At 38.1% G+C, this 21,700-nt stretch overlaps 3 protein-coding genes and 1 pseudogene across 3 annotated transcripts; all 4 read right to left on the bottom strand.

The window, feature by feature from the left end:
* Positions 1 to 3,796: 3,796 nt before the first annotated feature.
* On the bottom strand, positions 3,797 to 5,950 carry LOC131328704 (cytochrome P450 72A397-like; annotated as a pseudogene).
* Positions 5,951 to 6,091: 141 nt separating this feature from the next.
* On the bottom strand, positions 6,092 to 7,748 carry LOC131328703 (cytochrome P450 CYP72A219-like). The gene is made up of 4 exons (XM_058361612.1): positions 7,726 to 7,748; positions 7,007 to 7,269; positions 6,440 to 6,499; positions 6,092 to 6,174 (listed from the first exon to the last, which is right to left on the bottom strand). The coding sequence occupies exons 1-4, from the start codon at positions 7,746 to 7,748 to the stop codon at positions 6,092 to 6,094; spliced, it is 429 nt and encodes a 142-aa protein (XP_058217595.1).
* Positions 7,749 to 9,201: 1,453 nt separating this feature from the next.
* Positions 9,202 to 12,746, bottom strand: LOC131330919 (cytochrome P450 CYP72A219-like). Its single transcript, XM_058364679.1, has 5 exons — positions 12,407 to 12,746; positions 11,612 to 11,829; positions 10,705 to 10,949; positions 10,204 to 10,585; positions 9,202 to 9,781 (listed from the first exon to the last, which is right to left on the bottom strand). The coding sequence occupies exons 1-5, from the start codon at positions 12,684 to 12,686 to the stop codon at positions 9,353 to 9,355; spliced, it is 1,554 nt and encodes a 517-aa protein (XP_058220662.1). The 5' UTR covers positions 12,687 to 12,746; the 3' UTR covers positions 9,202 to 9,352.
* Positions 12,747 to 16,197: 3,451 nt separating this feature from the next.
* On the bottom strand, positions 16,198 to 20,242 carry LOC131330920 (cytochrome P450 72A397-like). The gene is made up of 5 exons (XM_058364680.1): positions 19,888 to 20,242; positions 18,933 to 19,141; positions 18,521 to 18,765; positions 18,017 to 18,407; positions 16,198 to 16,796 (listed from the first exon to the last, which is right to left on the bottom strand). Exons 1-5 carry the CDS (start codon positions 20,165 to 20,167, stop codon positions 16,368 to 16,370), a joined length of 1,554 nt encoding a protein of 517 aa, XP_058220663.1. The 5' UTR covers positions 20,168 to 20,242; the 3' UTR covers positions 16,198 to 16,367.
* Between the last annotated feature and the right edge of the window lie 1,458 nt (positions 20,243 to 21,700).

The raw sequence follows: 21,700 nt of genomic DNA, 5'->3' as shown, positions 1-21,700 counted from the left end.
TGTGTTGTCGTCGATTCTGTGCCATGGTTACTCAATCATGGATTGTTTGTTCAATAGCAAATTTGTGTTAAACCGTTTGTTTGCGGTTTTCTGAAGACGAAGATTTTGAATCTGTTTGTCGATATTCATCATCTGTTAGCCGTTTTGCGGAGTGGTACTCTGGGATTCTCCTATCTAATATGGTGTAATAATAAAGCGCAATTGGTGCTTGTAGATGCTGATCACATCTATGGGACTTGGCGATAGGTGGAGTCCGTTTGTAATTCATGGTGGAGCCGTCTATGTTCGGTATGGACTGGACTTGTTCAATTTCATCATTGCCATTCGAGACTATGGTGGTCTTAGGTGGCATCTATTATTCTGTCTGCTATCGGAACCTATTTGGAATGTGGTAATCTTGCAACATTGGAAATTCTGTCCAAACAACCCAAGGGTTGAAGGAGAATGGTTTTTAAGGAGGTGTGTCCCCACAATTCTGTCCTTGAACTTTCCAATGGTTGATAGCAAGAGTTACTCGGTTGGAATTTGTTTCTGGGAGTTAGCTTGGAACTTTAGAAACCTGGCTCTTCTGTTTGCATCCGGCGACCCGTATTTCTGTATTCTGTATGAAGAGCTCTGTTCTGTCTGGATACTACCGAATTGGAGCACATGCATTTGAATTGTTTTGGGAAGCAACTTCAGCATGATGCTTGGGGGAGGCAACCTGGAGCCAAGATTGTCTTGGAAAATGTTACTTTTGCTTCTTTTGGTGGTATGTATCAATCTGGTTTGTTAGTCGATGTGTGTTCCACTGCACTTGGGTCTATTTCTCTAAATTTGGATGCATTCAGTTGCATTTTGGCATTGGCGTTGGTGGAGATAGATCATTGGTCGACTAACTTGGTTGTCAGTCATTTTGGACTGATACTTGCTGCAAATCTGTTGAAACTTGTTGAAGCATCGTTTGATGCCTGTGCCTTACGGCAATTGGTGACAGCTTTGGAGATGGTGACGCGTCTCAGGTGTCATTTGTTTCAGTGCCATTGTGTTGGTACTTTGAATTTGTTATCGGAATCTGGTATTTGGAGTTGTTGAGACTTATCTGAATTTGGTTCTGAAGTTTGCTCGAGACTTCAGCTGGCTCTTCTGTTTGAATTATTCTAATAACCTACGTTTCTTGAATTCCATTTAAGAACATGGATATCTATCTGCAATTCTGTTCTATTTCGTCTGTTTGAAGAGAGATCGTCGTTTTGCTTCCTCGGTTTTGGCTCTCTTAACTCTCATTGGTTCGAGCTTTTGGAGAGTTCTGTTTGTTCTGGTTTTCTGTTGTATGGATTGCATTTGGAGATAACATGATTTGTTCGGTTGGTGAATTCGAAAAAGAACATCTGTACCTATTTGGAAGAGGTAAATTCTCGCCAAGGTGGAGATTGTTGAAAACGTGAGATATGTTTAGTCAATATATGGATTGGCTCAAATTCACTGTGGCCATCATTGTTGACATGGGGTTGCAGAAGATTGAGCATAACCCCACTTGTGGATTTTGGGAGCCTTGAAGATAAAGACTCCATTAATGAAGAAGAATTCTTATGCGAATTTTCTTCTCTGGCATGGCTCGTAAATAGAGAGCTCAATATTTGCCTATAAATTGAGCTCTCTGGTGTTTGAATGGGTATCTCTCTTGAGTGAGAGACCAGAGTGGAAAAAGAAAGAAAAGAGAGGAGGGAAAAACATGGGAACCCCTTTGGGGTTCTCCCCTACCGTGAGAATATGAATAGGAATATGAATATGAATATGAATATGAATATGAATATGAATAGAGAGAGTATAGTGAGTTGAGAGAACTCCGTGTAAAGCTTGCCTCCATATCAAAATATGAATTTGTTTCCATTGACCGTGGATGTACCCAATTTTGAAGAACCACGTATATTATATGTTTGTGTGTGTTTCATGTGTGTTTGGTTTGGTCCTTATTTCCGCAACACCATTAGCAAAGACAGGTTTTCAAAAATCTATTTTATTTTCCGAGGGAAATCTGTAATGATTTTCATTCGTCTCCAAAAATCAAATTTCTTGTAGTGACTCCAACAATAACCGGCGAAGCTAGTGTGCACTCACGGTTCGCACACCAGCACCTGCGCGCAAGTGCATGGTAGTGGTCTGTGTGGCTATACAATGTGAAGCTTTAATTGTCGACGCACTTCACACTTAGCAGTGATGTGGCAGTAACGTGTTGCTGGCATGGAACATGCATAGCGTACGTGCGGCGAATGAGTCACACACTTCTAGAAGCCCTGTGGTTAATTAACCAAAGGGTGCACCTGTTAGGAGATGCGATTGCAGTCATCGATCGCGATTCAATGGTCCACGATGGTGTCGATTCACATACCCGTCCGGGTGAAACGTTTGGGTGTGGGTAGTTATGGCACTGGTTCGAATAGGTGCTATCCACATCGTAGAATCTAGTCTAAAGGTCAAGGATTAGTGGGTGCAATCTAGAGACATGACCATGCATCAGGGTCTATAAAAAGGACCCGAATTAAAGCCATTCGGTATACACAAAATTCCAGAACCTCTCCCTCCCTAATTGGTTGCTTTATGTATTGTTATTTCGTTACTCTACAGAAGCGGAATTGATAGTTTCTTGGTTCTATTGATTTGTTTAGACTCGGCATTTTGTCTGTCTGTTTATCCTAGAAACATATATATTTGCTGTAACTCGGTGTGCACTATTTTGTTGGGGACAAATACTGCTTTTGGAAGGCAACAGTATAACGTAACTGATCTTGAGTTCTGAAGATTCCAGATTCTGCACCAACACCCAATTGGGATTCCATTCGAAGTGGGTCAAGATCACTTTAGAGGAGCTCCAATGGAAATTCTTGTGGAGAGGATTGGAGCGAGGAGAAGTATCATCTTATGAGTTGTGATGGGTCTGCCGGTCCAATGAGGATGCAGGTTTAGGCATTGGCAGTTTTTGACAATGTGAATTGGGAAGTGCTACAATACACACCATTTATTTGGGAGTGTATTATATGCACCCTCAGTGAAAAACACTAAAATGTTATGATTCCCAAAATGTTATGAATCTATTGCTAAAAAGTTACGAATCATACTGATGAAAAGTTATGAATTTTTAGTATAAAAATTACGATACGAAATAAAATGTTATGAATGACCGGTTCTATAAGTAATTTTTTTTAATGAGGTGGCACAATATGAACAACACAATAGGTGCATATGGTACACACTTTAAAGGGGTGTGTATTAAAGACTTTCTCGAATTTTTTGGGCTCTATAGGAAAGAGGATTTGGAGATATGCTGAGGAGGGACTTCGGGTTGGTGCAGTGCAGTGAGGTGCACTGCAAGCCGTCGGATCGGATCTTATCTCGGCAACTAACAATCAAGAGCCGTTCATTGCTGAGATGAGATTCGAGCCGTCAGATACACGATCCGATGGCTCGGAGGTGCGCAGCCGAGTGCTGCGCACACCACTACACAACACCATCCCCCAATTCGCTGAGGAGGGGATTCAGTTGATCCAGGGAGGTGGATATTGAAGGCCTTTGTGCTAGGAGGTTCCACACCTAGCCATTGTACAAGAAGCATTGTTTCTTTTACGCTTTTGAGAATTGTTGAGGTTTATTGTTTTTCCGATGGAAAACTTAATTCAAACAACCAAGGTACCTTCTAGTGGGTGTTTAGAGAAGAAACATAGATATTGAGGTCTTTGTGGAGCATTATGCTGACAGAGGCTGCCTCAAACAAGCATTAAACAGCAAGACAATGACCATATTTCATATACAAAAAGAGAAACTTAACTTGGTTATTCATTACACGATACCCAAACTAGATGGGCGGAGAATTTTGATTCAGCTAGAATCAGAGGGGGTAAATGTGTCATCAACTTTGCATACCCTTTGCCGTTGTGAATGTTCAGATCCTAGAATAACTTTTGCAAGATCAAATGAGCACCGTGTTCGGGTTGGACTGTTAACGTAAGCGAAGGGACGTGCGCATAGAAAGGAGAAAGCTGGAAAGAGAAGCATTTTAAAATCATCGCTAAAGCTATTTTTGCTTCCACTAGTGCGAAGTTTTGTCCAATGCATATTCTGGGACCCCCACCGAATGGAAGGAATGTGCCTTGAACCTTCGTCGCCTTTGAAATTCCTTCAGAAAACCTCTGCGGCTTGAAGTCTTTTGAATCTTCTCCCCATCAGTTAGGATCATGGTGAATTTCCATAATCGGCACAAAAATCTCCACTCCACCTGGTAGAACAAGTCCTCCTAGCTTTGTCTTTCTATGTATGAAACAACTTAGAGCAGAAGCTGGTGGGTATAACCTCGTAACTTCGTGTAGAATCATGGTTACCTGCATATAGCAACAAAATATATATGTGTGTGTGTGTGTGTCAAACAAATCGTGAAGGTTATTCTGTTTAAACTTATGTTTGGTATTGTTTTCAAGTAAGAATAACTCCATAATTCGTTTATGTAGAAAAAACTTACAGTTTTGAGCTGATTTAACCTATCAAAATCAGGTTTGTTGTTGCCAAACACTGCCAAAATCTCTTCTCTAGCTAAAGTTTGCCATTTTTGATTCTTACTCAACAGAACCATTGTCCAAACGAGCAAATCCGCAGTGGTTTCTTGCCCAGCTAGGTAGAACAGCTTGCACTCCTCGATCACCTCTTCAGTTGTAAGTTTGATGCTCTTTTTGTTTCCTAGTTTTCCTTGATCAATTTCTATCATATTGGATAAAAGTAGTATGCATAATAAGTCACTATCTCCATCTTCTCCATTCATGGTTCTCTATCTTTTGTTGATGATATTGAGCAGTAGGGCTCCCAGTTCGTTGTGTATTTTTCTCATCTTCCTGTTTGTCTTAGTTGGTAGAAACCTATGTATGAGTAAGTTTTGAACAATTAAATACTTGTAAAAATGACCAAAATTGGAAGGTTATGCAATCCACTTATATGTATGTATATACACACATAGACGACTCAAACTTACCTCCATCCGGGAATGAAACTTGACTGCAAACGTTGCATTGCAAGATCACTTTGTTCTCTTAGGAGTTGGAATATCAATTTTCCTTCTTCATAGTTATTGCCAAATGCTGTTCGAGAGATCACATATGCTGTCAAATTAGAAAGATAAGGCCATACATCTAGCTCACATGACCCCTTTGTCGAGACCAATGCTTCCCAATTGCTTATCATCTCACAACAGCTTGAGTACATTGCTGGTACCATAAGCTATAACAAACACCCAAGACTGTGTGAGAAACAGTACCCATCTTATACTAGCATGGTAATCCAATTAATTTCATAAAAGCTATCCTTGGCTCAGCCTTTCCTGTTAGTATTATCCTGCTTTCTGTATCAATTCCCAAAATCTAAAAGAAGTCAATATGCGAGGTTACCTTCAACTTTTCTATTTGGAAAGCCGGGTTAACAAGCTTTCTATGCTTAGCCCATTTCTCACCATCATAAGCCAGAATCCCTGTCAGTAGTAATTTGGTTATCGCTGGCTTTTGAAAGACTTCAGTGTTAGACAAGATCTCCTTTACCAGTTTGGGATCTATAGGCTATGTTTGGTAGCCATTTTATTTCCTGTTTTCTGTTTTCATTTTCAGAATTTTCAAAATTTTGAACTGAAAGTATGTTTGGTTGCCCAATTTCATTTTTAAAAATTGAATAGTTTTCAAAATTTTTGAAAATAGAAGAAGTGCCAAAACTCAACTTTCACTTGTTTTCAAAAACAAAAATCGGGTGCCAAAAGACCCAAAACCTTCCGCGTACTCCACTTAACCCAGCGGACTCCTCGGAGATCTTTCAAGCGGCCATCAAAATTCAAAGGCTCTCTCTCCCTCTCCCTCTCCCTCTCTCTCTCTATCTCCGGAGAAAGCGAACCCACTAGACAGCTACGCACGTCGTCTTCTTCACTTAAATTGGAAATCCCCATCTAATCTAATGGGATTCCAGTTTTGCGTTCCCACCAGAATTTTATTCATTGCCACTGGTACCCATTGTTATTTTGTTCCACTTCAAAATGTGCTTGGTCAAGTCTTTTAGGACAAGGTGTCCGAGCTAGGATTTATGTTTGTTAGTCATCGCACGAAATCGAGTCGATTGTAGATCGCCATTGAGCGGCTTCCGTCGATTCCTTGCCTTGAGCTTTCGACTGTACTGGTTTTACATGGCAGAGTATAGAATTTATTTCTAATGTGATTGCAAAGGCTAGGATGACTCTCTCTCTCTCTCTTGTGTCGTTGGGAAACTAGCGGAGAAATTGCAAGAGACCAGTTTAGAAAAAGTAAAAGCTGGTTTCAGAAATTAATTTTTTTAAAAATAGGTTGACACAAACAAGTTTTCCGCTTTCACTTTTATTTAGAAAAAGTAAAAACTGATTTCAGCAAATAGAAAACAAGAAACAAAAAAATGGCAGTGTTACCAAACATAGCCATAATGTTTAATCTTGGTGTTGGCCCCAACCAAGTGAAGTAATTCATCCCTGAAAACATTTACAAACAGCATGTGTGAAGATAAATTAAACTCATTTCAAATTACGCCGGTTAACCGACCAAGAAGCCGACAAAATTAAAAAGCCTACTTTGGGGGTGTTTTTGATGTAACTGAACTTGGAGTAACAAATGATTGATTAAAAGAAGCTAAAAAAGTCAGAATGGAGCTTGTTAAAAATCAGGTTTTTCAACAAATTTGTAAGTTCGTGTGAATTTTTTTTTTTTTTTTTTGTAAACATGTGAATACGACTTCCTAAACAATTTTTTTAGTTGATTTTTCCTTGGTTTTTTGTAAGAGTGAGTTCATTTTATTTTTTATTTTTTGGTATTTTGTTCTTGTTTAGAAGTCAGGAGCCAAATGCCCCAATTTTGCTTCAAGAGCTTTAAGACTAATAACCAATTGATAACAACTTAATTAAGTTCCAACCAAACACAAAGTCAACCGTAGGTGAACTCAATCCTTTGGGCTATTGTTTTAATTCAATAGACACACATACCGTGAAGATCGACAAAATATCGGTGGAACGCCATGACACGCCGCACGACATCGTCGTTGCAAGCCTCTAAAGGTTTGGATCTTGCTTCTTTAATCGCCGAGATGAACTCTTTGGTGTCTCCATACAAGAATCGGTACGAATTTCCTTTAAAACCTTGCTCTCTCAAGCACCTCTCTATCTGCTTAGGCCTTAACCAGAACAAGTTCAGTGCCTTCCATGCCAATGTTAGGAAAGTAACCAAAGCCAAAGAGAGAACAATTGAGCTATGTTAGGAAAGTAACCAAAGCCAAAGAGAGAACAATTGAGCTTTTTCTACACTAGTTGTATAATCTACACATATGTGATACCGCGCCAATGTATTTGTATCTTACTTTCTACTATAGGTATGGGGCGGTCAAGCTGTTGGCAAGGCCGGCCATTATTAAAAAAATTGCGAGCTCTGAGCTACACGCGATTACTCTCTCTGTCCCCATTTAATAGTTCTTTTTGGGAGTTTGTGGTTGATCTAAGAAGTTGGATATTGAAAGGCTTAGTTTTAGGAGGTTCTATACTTAGTCGTTGGAGAAGCAGCATTTTCTTTTTTTGGCGCTTTTGTCGTTTGTACAATTTTTTTTTGGATAAAAGACTTACAGTAATTCACACGAGCAAGGCTGCTTCTAGTGGGGTGGTCAGGGAAGGGATATACAAATTGTGGCCTTACTGATGAAGTGGAGCATTACGCGACAGCCTCCGACAGCCTCATGCTGGGGGTTGATCGGCTGCCTCAAACAGGCATTGAACAGCAAGGAAATGACCATATTCATATACAACTTGGGCTCAGTTATAATTAGTAGGAATATTGCCCTGAATGATCATTCGTACCCATTTTGCTCTCTGCTTATGGAAACCCCCAACCATCTATTTCTTCATTGCCAATTTTCTTGGTTTGTTTGGTCTCAAATTTTGGATTGGTGGCACACCATATGGGCATGCCCATCCTCGATCGCAGGTCTCATGGACTGGTGGTTCCACAATAGCTATTGCAACTTGGAAAAACATATGTGGGAAGTGTGTTTTTATGCAACAATCTGGTTCATTTGGGTGATGCGGAATGGGTGTATTTTTAAGAATGCGACTGTAAACACAGAGGAGGTGGTGGATAATATTAAATTCAGAGTGGCTATGTGGATCAAAGTTAAATTCAATATTAGGTTGTACTCTGTGGAGGATTATAAAATGTTTCTGGATGGTATCCGCTTGCTAAAATTGTAATATGTTTTGGCGTTTATCATTCAACTTCGTGCTAGATGATTTACGTTCCCCCCTCCCCCGGTTGAGTAGAGCATTTGTGCTCCTCAGTCTCCCCTCTCGATGTATCCTTTCGAGCTTTATAAAATTCCTTTTGCTGAGCAAAAAAAAAAAGAAAAAATAACATGCATACAAGTTGTATAACTGCTTCTTTAATCATGGGACAATTGAAAACACCCTCTTCTGCCATTTTTTCGTCGATATGGTTGTACTTATGTATTTGTGAGTGTGTTACATATTCTGCACACAGATGCTATCAGTTATCCTATGTTTCCATGGGTTGGCGCTATTGTGGGATTATTGGTTCTACGAGGCGGCCAACTAGATAAGTTCACTAAAATTTCAAGAGTCTTCGAAATGTGCATTGAAATTAGAAGAATTCTACCGGTACACATTCTGGTGGATAGGAAGATTTGGTGTGATTGTTTAGTAACAAAATATTCCCTCCGTCCTAATTTAAGTGCCCACTACAATTTAATTTGGACGGAGGGAGTATATTCCAACTCGTTCTTATCTCATAGTAAGCCAATATTAGGCGTCCGATGCATCAACCCTCCACTGCGTGCTCAAGGCTCAATCTGTATGGGAGTAACGGCAAAGAGTCCACCACATCACATGGGCCCAATATACAATGAATGACCCATATCCACTTAAAAGGCTAAGCCTTGTAAATGGTGAGCCATCCAATTGTATATTAAAGTCCAACTCTTTTTCTATTTATCCGATATGAGACTCAACATTCACACATGTTCTAACACATAACATTACAATTAGCTAAAGACATAAACTCAATTCGCTTGAGTGCTTTCCCCACCTGCCAGCCACCACCATCAACCGTGGCGCCTCCTAATTACTTCCACACGAGCAGCACTTGGCCGTTAAACTAATAATCACGCCTGTTATGGATTGGATTAACTACACATGAAGAAAAATTAAAGACGCTAATTACACAACGTACACCCAATTAATTACAGTGACCAAGAACTTTGATTCAGCTATAACAAGAGTTTGTAAGTTCCTCATCAACTCTACCTTTTGCCAATGTGAGTGTTCAGATCCCTAGATTATCTTTTGCAAGATCAAATGAGCACCATGTTGGGGTTGGACCGTTAACATAAGTGAAGGGGCGTGCACGTAGGATGGAGAGAGCTGGAAATCGAAGCGTTTCAAAATCATTGCTAAGGCTATCTTTGCTTCCACTAGTGCAAAGTTTTGCCCAATGCATATTCTAGGACCCCCGCCAAAGGGGAAGAACGTGCCTTGGCCCCTTGTTGCCTTCACAATTCCTTCAGAAAATCTCTCCGGCTTGAAGTTTTTTGAATCTTGTCCCCAAATTTCAGGATCATGGTGAATTGCGATGGTCGGCACCATAATCTCTGTTCCAGCCGGTAGAACTAGTCCCCCAAGCTTTGTGTTTTTATGTATGTAACGGATAAGAAAGGGACCTGATGAGTATAACCTCATAACTTCGTTAAGAATCATGGTTACCTGCATATAGTAATATATACCAAAGAGATCAGGAGAGTTACTTTGTATGTTAATGTAACTGAAACTGTTAGATAGGTTGATATTCAGTTTCGGTCCTCTTTCTTTAACAACTTAAATTTTTTGGGAACTAAACACGGTATGAGAGCTTTGGTTTTTGGTCTTGGGTTCAAGTCTTTGCTTTCGCAATTTGTTCACCATTTGCATTATACTTCTCCCTTTTGTATTCTATTGCGTTCTATGTCTGGATGTCGGGAAAAAAAAGAAGGTCTCTATGCTTACATTTTCACATGCATGACAGGATTGCACGTAGGGAGGGTGTTATAGATAGCGTACTATACATTGTTAGGCTAAAGAAACTCAACACAAACATAGTTGTCATGTTGAGAACAATTCCAAATTTGATTTCTCGGGGAAATACTTACAGTCTTCAGCTGATGTAACCCATCAAAATCTGGTTTGTTATCCCCAAACACTGCCAGAACCTCTTCTCTAGCTAGGGCTTGCCACTTTTGATGCTTACTCAACATGACCATTGTCCAAACAAGCAAAACCGAGGTGGTTTCTTGCCCGGCAAGGTAAAATAGCTTGCACTCCTCAATTATGTCTTCAACTGTCAGCTTGATGTTCTTGCTTCGTAGTTCTTGATCCATAGCTTTCAAATTTGATTTCAACAGTATCCCTAACAAGTCATTATCTCCTTCTCCATTCATTGTTCGCTGTCTTTTGTTGATGATGTTCCGCACTAATGCTCTCACTTCATTATATATTTTTCTCATCTTCCTGTTAGTCTTTGTTGGTAGAAACCTATATGCAAGTAAATCTTGAGCGTATGAAGACTTGTAAAAATGACCAAAATTGAATTGCAATTGCAATCCTAAATGTAAATATATGCAAATAACACATATAATATAATGCACACTTACCTCCATCCGGGAATGTACATTGACCGCAAAGGTTGCATCAAAAGATCAGTTTGTTCTTTTTGGAGTTCGAATATCTGTTTTCCTTCCTCATAGTCACTGCCAAATGCTGTTTGAGAAATCACATCCGCTGTCAAATTAGAAAGATAAGGCCATATGTCTAGCACACATGACCCTTTTGTTGAGACAAACACTTCCCACTTGCTTATCATCTCACAGCAACTTGAATACATTGCTGGCACCATAAGCTATAAAAAAACACCAAAAGGTGCTGAGAAATTGATTGTAACCGAAAGAAGGCCATACAAACTTCTTTCACGTCGAATTCGTAATCGTATGATTCAGACACTCTAAAAAAGCAACCCATCTTATGGTAATATGGAGAGCCAATTTCATGATAGTGAAGCTAACTTCAGCTCACCTTACTACCTTACTACTATTAGGCTCTCTTTGTTTGGCCGACGGCCATGTTGTAGTCTAATGTATTTAATCTGATAGGATGAGTAGCTCCAACTGGCTGCAAGGACATTAACATTATATAGCAAACCTACCTAAATTCTGTATGTCTATGTTTTATAGGATCTCTTGTCTAACGGATATACGGTTATTCCACCTGTTACATGCAAACCTTGGAAAAATGGTTGCCTCGGAATTCTATATTCCAATCACATTCTCTAATCGGTGAATCAGATAGTCCTCAAAATTTTCACAGGATTCTGAATCTCCTTTAAAATAGGGGGTGAGTAAATCTAGTTGGTTTAGAATCTCCTTATCGATTGGTACCAGAATAAAAATAAATGACATATGACAATTGGAAACAACTTCCCGGGTCGTAAAAAAATCTGTACTTTTCCATATTCTTTACCGTGCTTTTTGCAATGCTTAGAATGAGGTCAAGATGTGATACTACCTTTAGCTTTTCTAGGTGGAAGGCTGGGTTAACAAGGCTTCTGTGGGTAGCCCATTTCTCGCCCTCGTAAGCTACAATTCCTGTCACTAAAAATTTGCCCAGTGGATTCCTCACTGGCTTTTGAAAGACTTCAGTGTTTGAGAAGATCTCCTTTATCAGTTTAGGATCTGTAATGTTTACTCTTGGTGTTGGCCCCATCCAAGCGAAGTAATTCGTTCCTGAAAAAAGTAACCATAGCTAACCAACCAAGAAGCCGGCTAAGTAAAAAGCCTACTTGGCAAAACATACATATACACATAAAAGGGAGCAATAATTTTCCATTTCATAACCACTTTTAATATATAGTGTTCAAGCAAGGTTGTTGGAGGCCTGGGCCTCCCCTCCCTTGCACTTCCCTCCCCTCGTTCTTTGCAAAGAAAAGTACTCCCTTCGTCCCAAATTGAATGTCAATTTTTGATAACCGTGCCAATTTCAATTTCTTATATCTTTCAATATAGATCTAAAAAATATATAATATGGATCTTGTTTGATAGTTCTCGATTAGTTCTATTATACAAAATTTTCAAACTCATGAAAAACATTATAGATTGAAAGATATAAGCGATAAAAAATGACACGAGTTTCAAAAATTGTCATCCTTTTTGGGACGGAGGGAGTAGTAGTTTTTATTTTGTCTCTTTAGGTAGTTTGGTCCTGATTATCCTCCCCACTTTGCATTTTGAGGTGTTAGGCTTGAAAAAGAGTAGAACTGCAAACTTAAATCCAACACCATCATTAAACAGGATACATACATACCATGAAGATTGACAAAATATTGGTGGAACGGTATGACACGTGGCACAATATCGTCGTCATTAGCCTCCATGGGTTTGGATCTTGCTGCAATGATCGCTAGGAAGAACTCTTTGGAGTCTCCATACAAGAATCTGTAGGGATTTCCCTTGAAACCTTGATCTCTCAGCCACCTCTCTAGCTGTTTTGGCCGCAACCAAACCCAGTTCACTGCCTTCCATGCACATGTTAGGAAAGTAGCCAAAGCAAGAGAGAGAAGAATTGAGCCTGCTGTTACTTCCATATCCGGTGAGAGAGAATGAGTGGGGTGTGAGTGAGAGAAATCTGAACCTTATCTTATATTGGGCTGTTTCCCATATATTTATATAGCTAGGAGATACTTTCTCCGCATTTTAATAAATGCTTTAAAAAATTGGGAGCTATGAGCTACTTGCAATTATGTGTTTTCGGGAAGGACAATCTTAATTTTGTTAGAACTTTATTCTTGTTTCTGGACAATCTTTTGCTAGTAAGTACGTAATCGACGTAATCGATGACGTCGTGCCAATATATTTATATATTACTTCACACTAGTAATACGTAATCGGTGATCGATGTTGCGCTAACATATTCATATATTACACTGTAGTTATAGGGTATTGGACGGATCCAACTGTTGACAAGGCCAGTAACAATCATGCAGGTGGAGGCTTTGTTAGAGGAGAAAATCTTTTCAATGGCGGAGCCCTGAGTAGTTATTTACGGAGCCAATCGCGACCGTCCAAAAGTATTTTGGACAGTCCCGATGTTAATGAAACTTTTCCGGAAAGAGTAAAGTTTCACTAACATCCGGTCCATTCAGAACACTTTTGCACTGTCGTGATTGGTTGCTGCTGTAAATAACTTGTTCACGGCGGGGCCGTGAATAAGTTTCTCTCTTGTTAGAAATGTTGCGTATTTTTTTTTGGGTTTGTATTATGCATTTTTTTGGGTGTAGTTGTAAATGAATGAGGATGTACTATCAACTATTATTATGGTTCGATTTGTTTCATGTGTTTTCGGCTCATTTGTCACAAAAATTACGATATTATTTGTTATTTGTGATTAGTTGCGAATTTGAGTGCAAGTTAATCACATAATTGTCATGAATTATTGGACTAATTATTGAGAAATGTCTGCAAGTTTTGTTATTCTTCAGGACCTTTGGGTAGCAGTTGCACATGCACTAGTTGTATAATCAACTCATAGGTGACACCGTGCCAATGCATTTGTATATCACTTTTTACTTTCTACCATATAATAGGTACGGTATGGGGCGGTCAAATTGTCGGCAAGGCCTTTATTAAAAACTAGTTCTTCTTGAAAAATAAGCAGCTTATTTCACATTTTCAAACTCAAAAATAAAGTAAATGAAAAATAATTTTTCAATTTTTTTTGCATCGTATAAAAGATCTCATCGAAATCTTCCAAACAAGATCCATATTCAATATTTTTAGATTTTAATAAACGCATAATCTTTGAATTTAAAATTGTCTTTTTAAAAAATAAGGACTTATTTTTTTTCCGAAACGGAGCCTCAGGTGCACCAACTTTCGGAAATTGAAAAAAAAGTTTAGCCCTGTTGATGCAACAAAGCAGCCATCTTTACAGTGCCCTGGCCTTCATTTCAAGGGAGGCTTCTTGTTGGGTTCTGAGTGTCAAAAAGTTAGAAAAAGTTTAAAAGAGTAGGTGGTAGTCATTGATTGATACACATTTGACTGCAAAGTCAATACGTGGGTCGCTCTCATAATCACGTGCCTCTGAAATTTCAAGCTCACAAAACCACATTCAACAGAATGTGAAAGGATATTTGAAGTCGAAGATCAAAGCGGAAATGGCAGGTTTCTTTAAGCTGCCGAGGCCTTGATGGACGATGCATTTTGATTTTCGTGGTATCTGATGTATGATTTATTCTTTACTTGCTCCTGTCTTGGATTTTTGGTGAAATTCGGAAACCGGTTCCACGTCGAGGTTCTTGGTATTCGAGGTTCTTCAAATAGGATTCCTCCTTTCATCTTGAGCATCTTGTTAGTTTTGTTTAAACTAGTGAGATGCCCGCATCGGTACAACATTAAACAAACTAAGGAATGCGTGTAGTGACTCCAACAATAACCGGCGAAGCTGGTGCGTACTCACGGTTCGCACACCAGCACCTGCGCGCCCGTGCATTGTAGTGGTCTGTGTGGCTACAATGTGAAGTTTTAATTGTCGACGCACTTCGCACTTAGCAGTGATGTGGCAATAACGTGTTGCTGGCATGGAACCTGCATAGCGTACGTGCGGCGAATGAGTCACACGCCACTAGAAGCCCTGTGGTTAATTAACCAAAGGGTGCACATGTTAGGAGATGCAATTGCAGTAGTTGACGCGATTCAATGGTCCACGTTAGGCCTGTCAGATCGGATCGGATTAAATCCGTCATCAATTCGATCCAAAATTTTATTTTTAAAATTTTTTATGTTGAAAAAAAAATGTTTAAGAAGTTGTATTTTTATTTTAAATTTTTTATTTATTTTTTGCTAAAATTTTTGAAGTAAAAAAGTTTTCGGATTGGATTCGAATTTTTGGATCGGATATGAATTTTTCGGATTCGGATAACCACTATCGGATTCGAGTTTTATCGGATTCGGATATGTCGGATTAGGCCCATTGACAAGCCCAGTCCACGATGGTGTCGATTCACATACCCGTTCGGGTGTCGGTAGTTATGGCACTAGTTTGAATAGGTGCTATCCGCACTGTAGAATCTAGTCTAAAGGTCAAGAATTAGTGGGTGCAATCTAGAGACATGACCATGCATCAGGGTCTATAAAAAGGACCCGGATTAAAGCCATTCGGTATACACAAAAATCCAGAACCTCTCCCTCTCTAATTGGTTGCTTTATGTATTGTTATTTCGTTACTTTACAAAAGCGGAATTGACAGTTTCCTGGTTCTATTGATTCGTTTAGACTCGGTATTCTGTCTGTCCGTTTATCCTAGAAATATATTTGCTGCAACTCGGTTCGCACTATTTAGTGGGGACAAATAATGTTTTTGAAAGGCGACACGATCAAGGTGTTCAAGTTCCGAAGATTCCAGATTCTGCAACAACACCCAATTGGGATTCCATTCGAAGTGGGTCAAGATCACTTTAGAGGAGCTCCAATGGAAATTCTTGTGGAGCGGATTGGAGCGAGGAGAAGTATCATCTTGTGAGTTGGGATGGGTCCGCCGGTCCATTGAGGATGCACGTTTAGGCATTGGCAGTTTTTGACAATTTGAATTAGGCTCTATAGGAAAGAGGTTTTGGAGATATGCTGAGGAGGGACTTCAGGTTGGTGCTATGCAGTGAGGTCCACAGCAAAGCCGTCGGATTAGATTTTATCTCGGCAATTAACAATCAAGAGCTGTTTATTGCCGAGATGAGATCTGAGCCGTCGGATGCACGATCCGATGGCTCAGAGGTGCGCAGCATAATGCACAACACCATCCCCAATTCACTGAGGAGGGGATTCAGTTGATCCAGGGAGGTGGATATTGAAGGCGTTTGTGCTAGGAGGTTCTTCACCTAGCCATTGTAGAAGAAGCATTGTTTCTTCTGCGCTTTTGAGAATTGTTGAGGTTTTTTGAGAATTGTTGAGCTTTTGGTTTCTCCAATAGAAAACTTAATTCAAACAACCAAGGTACCTTCTAGTGGGTGTTTAGAGAAGGGACATAGATATTGAGGTCTTTGTGGATCATTATGCTGACAGAGGTGCCGAAAACAAGCATTAAACAGCAAGGCAATGACCATATTTCATATAGAAATTGAGCTTCGTATAGTGAAATGAAAAAGAGAAACTTAACTTGGTTAATTCATTACACAATACCCAAACTAGGTGGGCAAAGAATTTCGATTCAGCTAGAACCAGAGGGGGTAAATGCGTCATCAACTTTACCCTTTGCCGTTGTGAATGTTCAGTTACTAGAATAACTTTTGCAAGATCAAATGAGCACCGTGTTGGGGTTGGACTGTTAACGTAAGCGAAGGGGCGTGCACGTAGGAAGGTGAAAGCTGGAAAGAGAAGTGTTTTAAAATCATCGCTAAAGCTATTTTTGCTTCCACTAGTGCGAAGTTTTGTCCAATGCATATTCTGGGACCCCCACCGAATGGAAGGAATGTGCCTTGAACCTTAGTCGCCTTTGCAATTCCTTCAGAAAACCTCTGCGGCTTGAAGTCTTTTGAATCTTCTCCCCAGAAGTTAGGATCATGGTGAATTTCCATAATCGGCACAAAAATCTCCACTCCACCTGGTAGAACAAGTCCTCCTAGCTTTGTCTTTCTATGTATGAAACGACTAAGGACGGAAGCTGGTGGGTATAACCTCATAACTTCGTGTAGAATCATGGTTACCTGCATATAGCAACAATATATATATATATATATGTATGTATGTGTCAAACAAATCATGAAGGTTATTCTGTTTAAACTTAGGGTTAATTTTAGAAATAGTCCCTCTAGTTTGCATGCAATCTCAATTTCATCCCTCTAGTATTAATTATATCATTTTTAACCTTGTAGTTTATATTTTGTATCAATTTGGTCCCTCTCACTGAAGGTGTTATTAGAACTAACGGAACTTTGCGGCAAAATTGACATTTCACTCGTAGAGGGACGAAATTGAGACAAAATGCAAACTAGAGAGACTGTTTTAAAAATTTTACATTTTATTTTGCAAAGAGAAACTCATACCTAATATATTTCTCACCTTAATTATTTTTCTTTGATTGAATAATCAAAATATATTTGGGGAAATAAAAAATATTATTTTAGAATATAATACAGATAATATTATGAAATTTGAAAAGAATCCCTTAGTTAATAATTTTGCATTGGGTTTTTTCTTTCAATGGATTTATCTTGATTTTTACAATCCCATTATGTTCTTTTTTACACTATTAGAAAAAAGAAAAATATTTCGTAGCAAAATATTTCATCGCAACTTTTTTCTTATTCACCAAAAAAAAATCTTTATTTTCGCTATTAGAAAGAAAGAAAAATGTTTCATATAGAGATTAACAAATTGTTTCACAAATTTTTTTTTTTTGTAATCGCATAGAAAAGAACATATATAACGGGATTGTAAAAATTAAGATAAATCCATTGAAAAAAAAATCGATGCAAAGATATTTAACTAAGGGATGCTTATCGAATTTCATAATATTATCAGTAATATATTTGAAAATAATTTTTTTAATTTCCTCAATACATTTTGATTATTCAATTAGAGAAAGATTGTAGGTGTGAGTTTGTCTTTGTAAAATAAAAAAATGTAAAATTTCTAAAATAGTCCCTCTTGTTTGTATTTTGTCTCAATTTCGTCCCTCTAAGAGCGAAATGTCAATTTTACCCACGAGTTCTGTTAGTTTTACTAACGCCGTCAGTGAGAGGGACCAAATTGAGACAAAATATAAACTTTAGGGTTAAAAATGACACAATTAATTCTATAGGGGTGAAATTGAAATTGCACGGAAACTAGAGGGACTATTTCTAAAATTAACCCTTAAACTTATGTTTGGTATTGTTTTCAAGTAAGAATACCTCTATAATTTGTTTATGTAGAAAAAACTTACAGTTTTGAGCTGATTTAACCTATCAAAATCAGGTCTGTCGTTGCCAAACACTGCCAAAATCTCTTCTCTAGCTAGAGTTTGCCATTTTTTATTCTTACTCAACAGAACCATTGTCCAAACAAGCAAATCCGCAGTGGTTTCTTGCCCAGCTAGGTAGAACAGCTTGCACTCCTCGATCACCTCTTCAATTGTAAGTTTGATTCTCTTTTTGTCTCCTAGTTTCCCTTGATCAATTTCTATCATATTGGATGTAAGAAGTATGCCTAATAAGTCACTATCTCCGTCTTCTCCATTCATGGTTCCCAGTCTTTTGTTGATGATATTGCGTAGTAGGGCTCCCAGTTCGTTGTGTATTTTTCTTATCTTCCTGTTTGTCTTAGTTGGTAGAAACCTATGTACGAGTAAGTTTTGAACAATTAAATACTTGTAAAAATGACCAAAATTGGAAGGTTATGCAATACACTTATATGTATGTATATACACACATAGACAACTCAAACTTACCTCCATCCGGGAATGAAACTTGACTGCAAACGTTGCATTGCAAAATCACTTTGTTCTCTTAGGAGTTGGAATATCAATTTTCCTTCTTCATAGTTACTGCCAAATGCTGTTCGAGAGATCACATCTGCTGTCAAATTAGAAAGATAAGGCCATACGTCTAGCTCACATGACCCCTTTGTCGAGACCAACGCTTCCCAATTGCTTATCATCTCACAACAGCTTGAGTACATTGCTGGTACCATAAGCTATAACAAACACCCAAGACTGTGTGAGAAACAGTACCCATCTTATACTAGCATGGTAATCCAATTAATTTCATAAAAGCTATCCTTGGCTCAGCCTTTCCTGTTAGTATTGTCCTGCTTTCTGTATCAATTTCCAAAATCTAAAAGAAGTCAATATGCGAGGTTACCTTCAACTTTTCTATTTGGAAAGCCGGGTTAACAAGCTTTCTATGCTTAGCCCATTTCTCACCATCATAAGCCAGAATCCCTGTCAGTAGTAATTTGGTTATCGCTGGCTTTCGAAAGACTTCAGTGTTAGACAAGATCTCCTTTACCAGTTTGGGATCTATAATGTTTAATCTTGGTGTAGGCCCCAACCAAGTGAAGTAATTCATCCCTGAAAACATTTACAAACAGCACGTGTGAAGATAAATTAAACTAATTTCCGACGTACCAAAATAAATGATTGATTAAAAGAAGAAGCTAAAAAAGTCAGAATAGAGCTTGTTAAAAATCAGGTTTTTCAACAAATTTGTAAGTTCTGATAAATAAATAAAAAATACAAATTTGTAAGTTTGTGTAAAAAAATATACTCCCTCCGTCCCTAAATAAGTGTCCGACGCGCAAAACTAGGCTTTCAAAAATATGCATTTGTTTTGTTAAAAAAATGAATTTTTTTTTACAAATCAATAGATAACAATGAGTTCTATTAGATTGTGAAAAAAAATTAAATTTTTTAATAAAAAATATGCATATTTTGTAAAGCCTAGTTTTGCACGGCGGATACTTATTTAGGGACGAAGGGAGTATATTTGTAAACATGTGAGTACGACTTCCTAGACAATTTTTTTTAGTTAGATTTTTTGTTGATTTTTAGCTAGAAATCAAGAGCGAATAGGGAGTTAGATTTTTTAATTAGTTGATTTTTCGTTGGTTTTTTTTTTTTAAGAGTGAGTTCATTTTTTTTATTTTTTGGTATTTTGTTCTTGTTTAGAAGTCAGGAGCCAAATGCCCCAATTTTGCTTCATGAGCTTTAACACTAATAACCAATTGATAACAACTTAGTTAAGTTCCAACCAAACACAAAGTCAACCGTAGTTGAACTCAATCTTGTGGGCTGTTGTTTTCAAGAGACACACATACCGTGAAGATCGACAAAATATCGGTGGAACGCTATGACACGCTGCACGACATCGTCGTTGCAAGCCTCCATGGGTTTGGATCTTGCTTCTTTAATCGCTGAGATGAACTCTTTGGTGTCTCCATACAAGAATCGGTACGAATTTCCTTTAAAACCTTGCTCTCTCAAGCACCTCTCTATCTGCTTTGGCCTTAACCAGAACAAGTTCAGTGCCTTCCACGCCAATGTTAGGAAAGTAACCAAAGCCAAAGAGAGAACAATTGAGCTTACTGTTACTTCCATATAGGATCGATGAGAGAGCGAGAGAGAGAGATCGAGAGAGAACTAGTACTCGTAGCTAGTTTATATATTCATTTTATAGTGGTTGTTGAACACTACATTTGTGCTAAAATAAAATTAATCACACAGAACTAGTACTCATAGCTATTTTATATATTCATTTTATAGTGGTTGTTGAACACTACACTTGTGCTAAAAAAAAATTAATCACACAGAACTAGTACTCATAGCTATTTTTTTATATATTCATTTTATAGTGGTTGTTGAACACTACACTTGTGCTAAAATAAAATTAATCACACATTGATAATCACATGATCAAGACAAATTGTCTCACTTCATTTTTTTTGAATCATTATCATCTTCTTCTTTTTTATAACAAATGTTTTTTGACGCCAAAACTTTTTCTTTTCTTTTTTTATTTTTATTAAAAGATCATTTGATTTGAAATCGAAGTGATAAGATCTCGATAGAGCCCACCGAAGTGTACTACATTATGTGGTGAAATTAGCTCATCCCGAGCCAACCTTATATAAATGTTCCCAATTCGGTCTGTTTGACATCTCTACACCCGCCTTCTAGTTCTACCTGTTGTGGTAAATTCCATCCACCTTAGGTGGAAAACTCAGGAAACACAATCAATTTTGGGCTCCACCGTGTGTATATTATAATAATCTGAATCGTTCATCTTGTAGGGCTCGCAAAATAGTATATCTTCACAAAAAATCAATTTTATCGGATATGGATAGGTATATAAAAATTGAAGTTTGGTTTAAAAAATCGACGGTAGATAAGTTTAAAGTTAAACTATCCATATGCGTCTATTTTATAAACTAAAATTTAATTTTCAATATACCTATCGATATCCGATAAATATGATTTTTTGTGTGAATGTAATATTATGCAGGCCCCACAAAATAAACGGTTCAGATTACTGAAAAAAATTACATTGTGGATCCCGCAATGCGTGGTAGAAATCCCATATTTTCCACCCAAGGTGGAAAGAATTTTTTACTCATATATATCAGTCTCCTTTCAATGAAGGATCCCTTATTGAGTTAAGTTAAGGACCTTCCCTTTTTCGATCGAATTTTGATGATCCGAACTGCTCAATGTGATCAGAACATGATTTAAGGATCTTCATTAAGAAACCAGCAAAAAATATGACCGGAAAAGGCTTGATCTGAACAGTTTTTCATAAAAATGCATTTACAGCGTTTTACAAAAAGCTGCTCAAATCAAGCTATTTCTGGTCATATTTTTTTGCCGATTTCTAGCGAGTTTTCTAAAATTCACGTTTTAAACACATTGAACGGTTCAGATCATTAAAATATGATCAAGAACAATGTCAAACTCATGAGGTCCTTAACTTAGCAAGTTAAAGAATCCCATAATGAAAACTCACTATATATATATATACACACACCATGGATTTGTTTTCCGATAATATGGACAGGAGTAGGGCGGAGATATCGATCTCCTTGCACACGTGACTTTTGTTGGATTCTTGTGTTTTCAGAACAATCCCTAGCTCCC

This window comes from Rhododendron vialii, chromosome 6a (assembly GCF_030253575.1).
Source record: "Rhododendron vialii isolate Sample 1 chromosome 6a, ASM3025357v1".
Taxonomy (NCBI): domain Eukaryota; kingdom Viridiplantae; phylum Streptophyta; class Magnoliopsida; order Ericales; family Ericaceae; genus Rhododendron; species Rhododendron vialii.
Note: the sequence above shows the minus strand (reverse complement) of the source record. Positions and strands in the feature narration are given on the sequence as shown.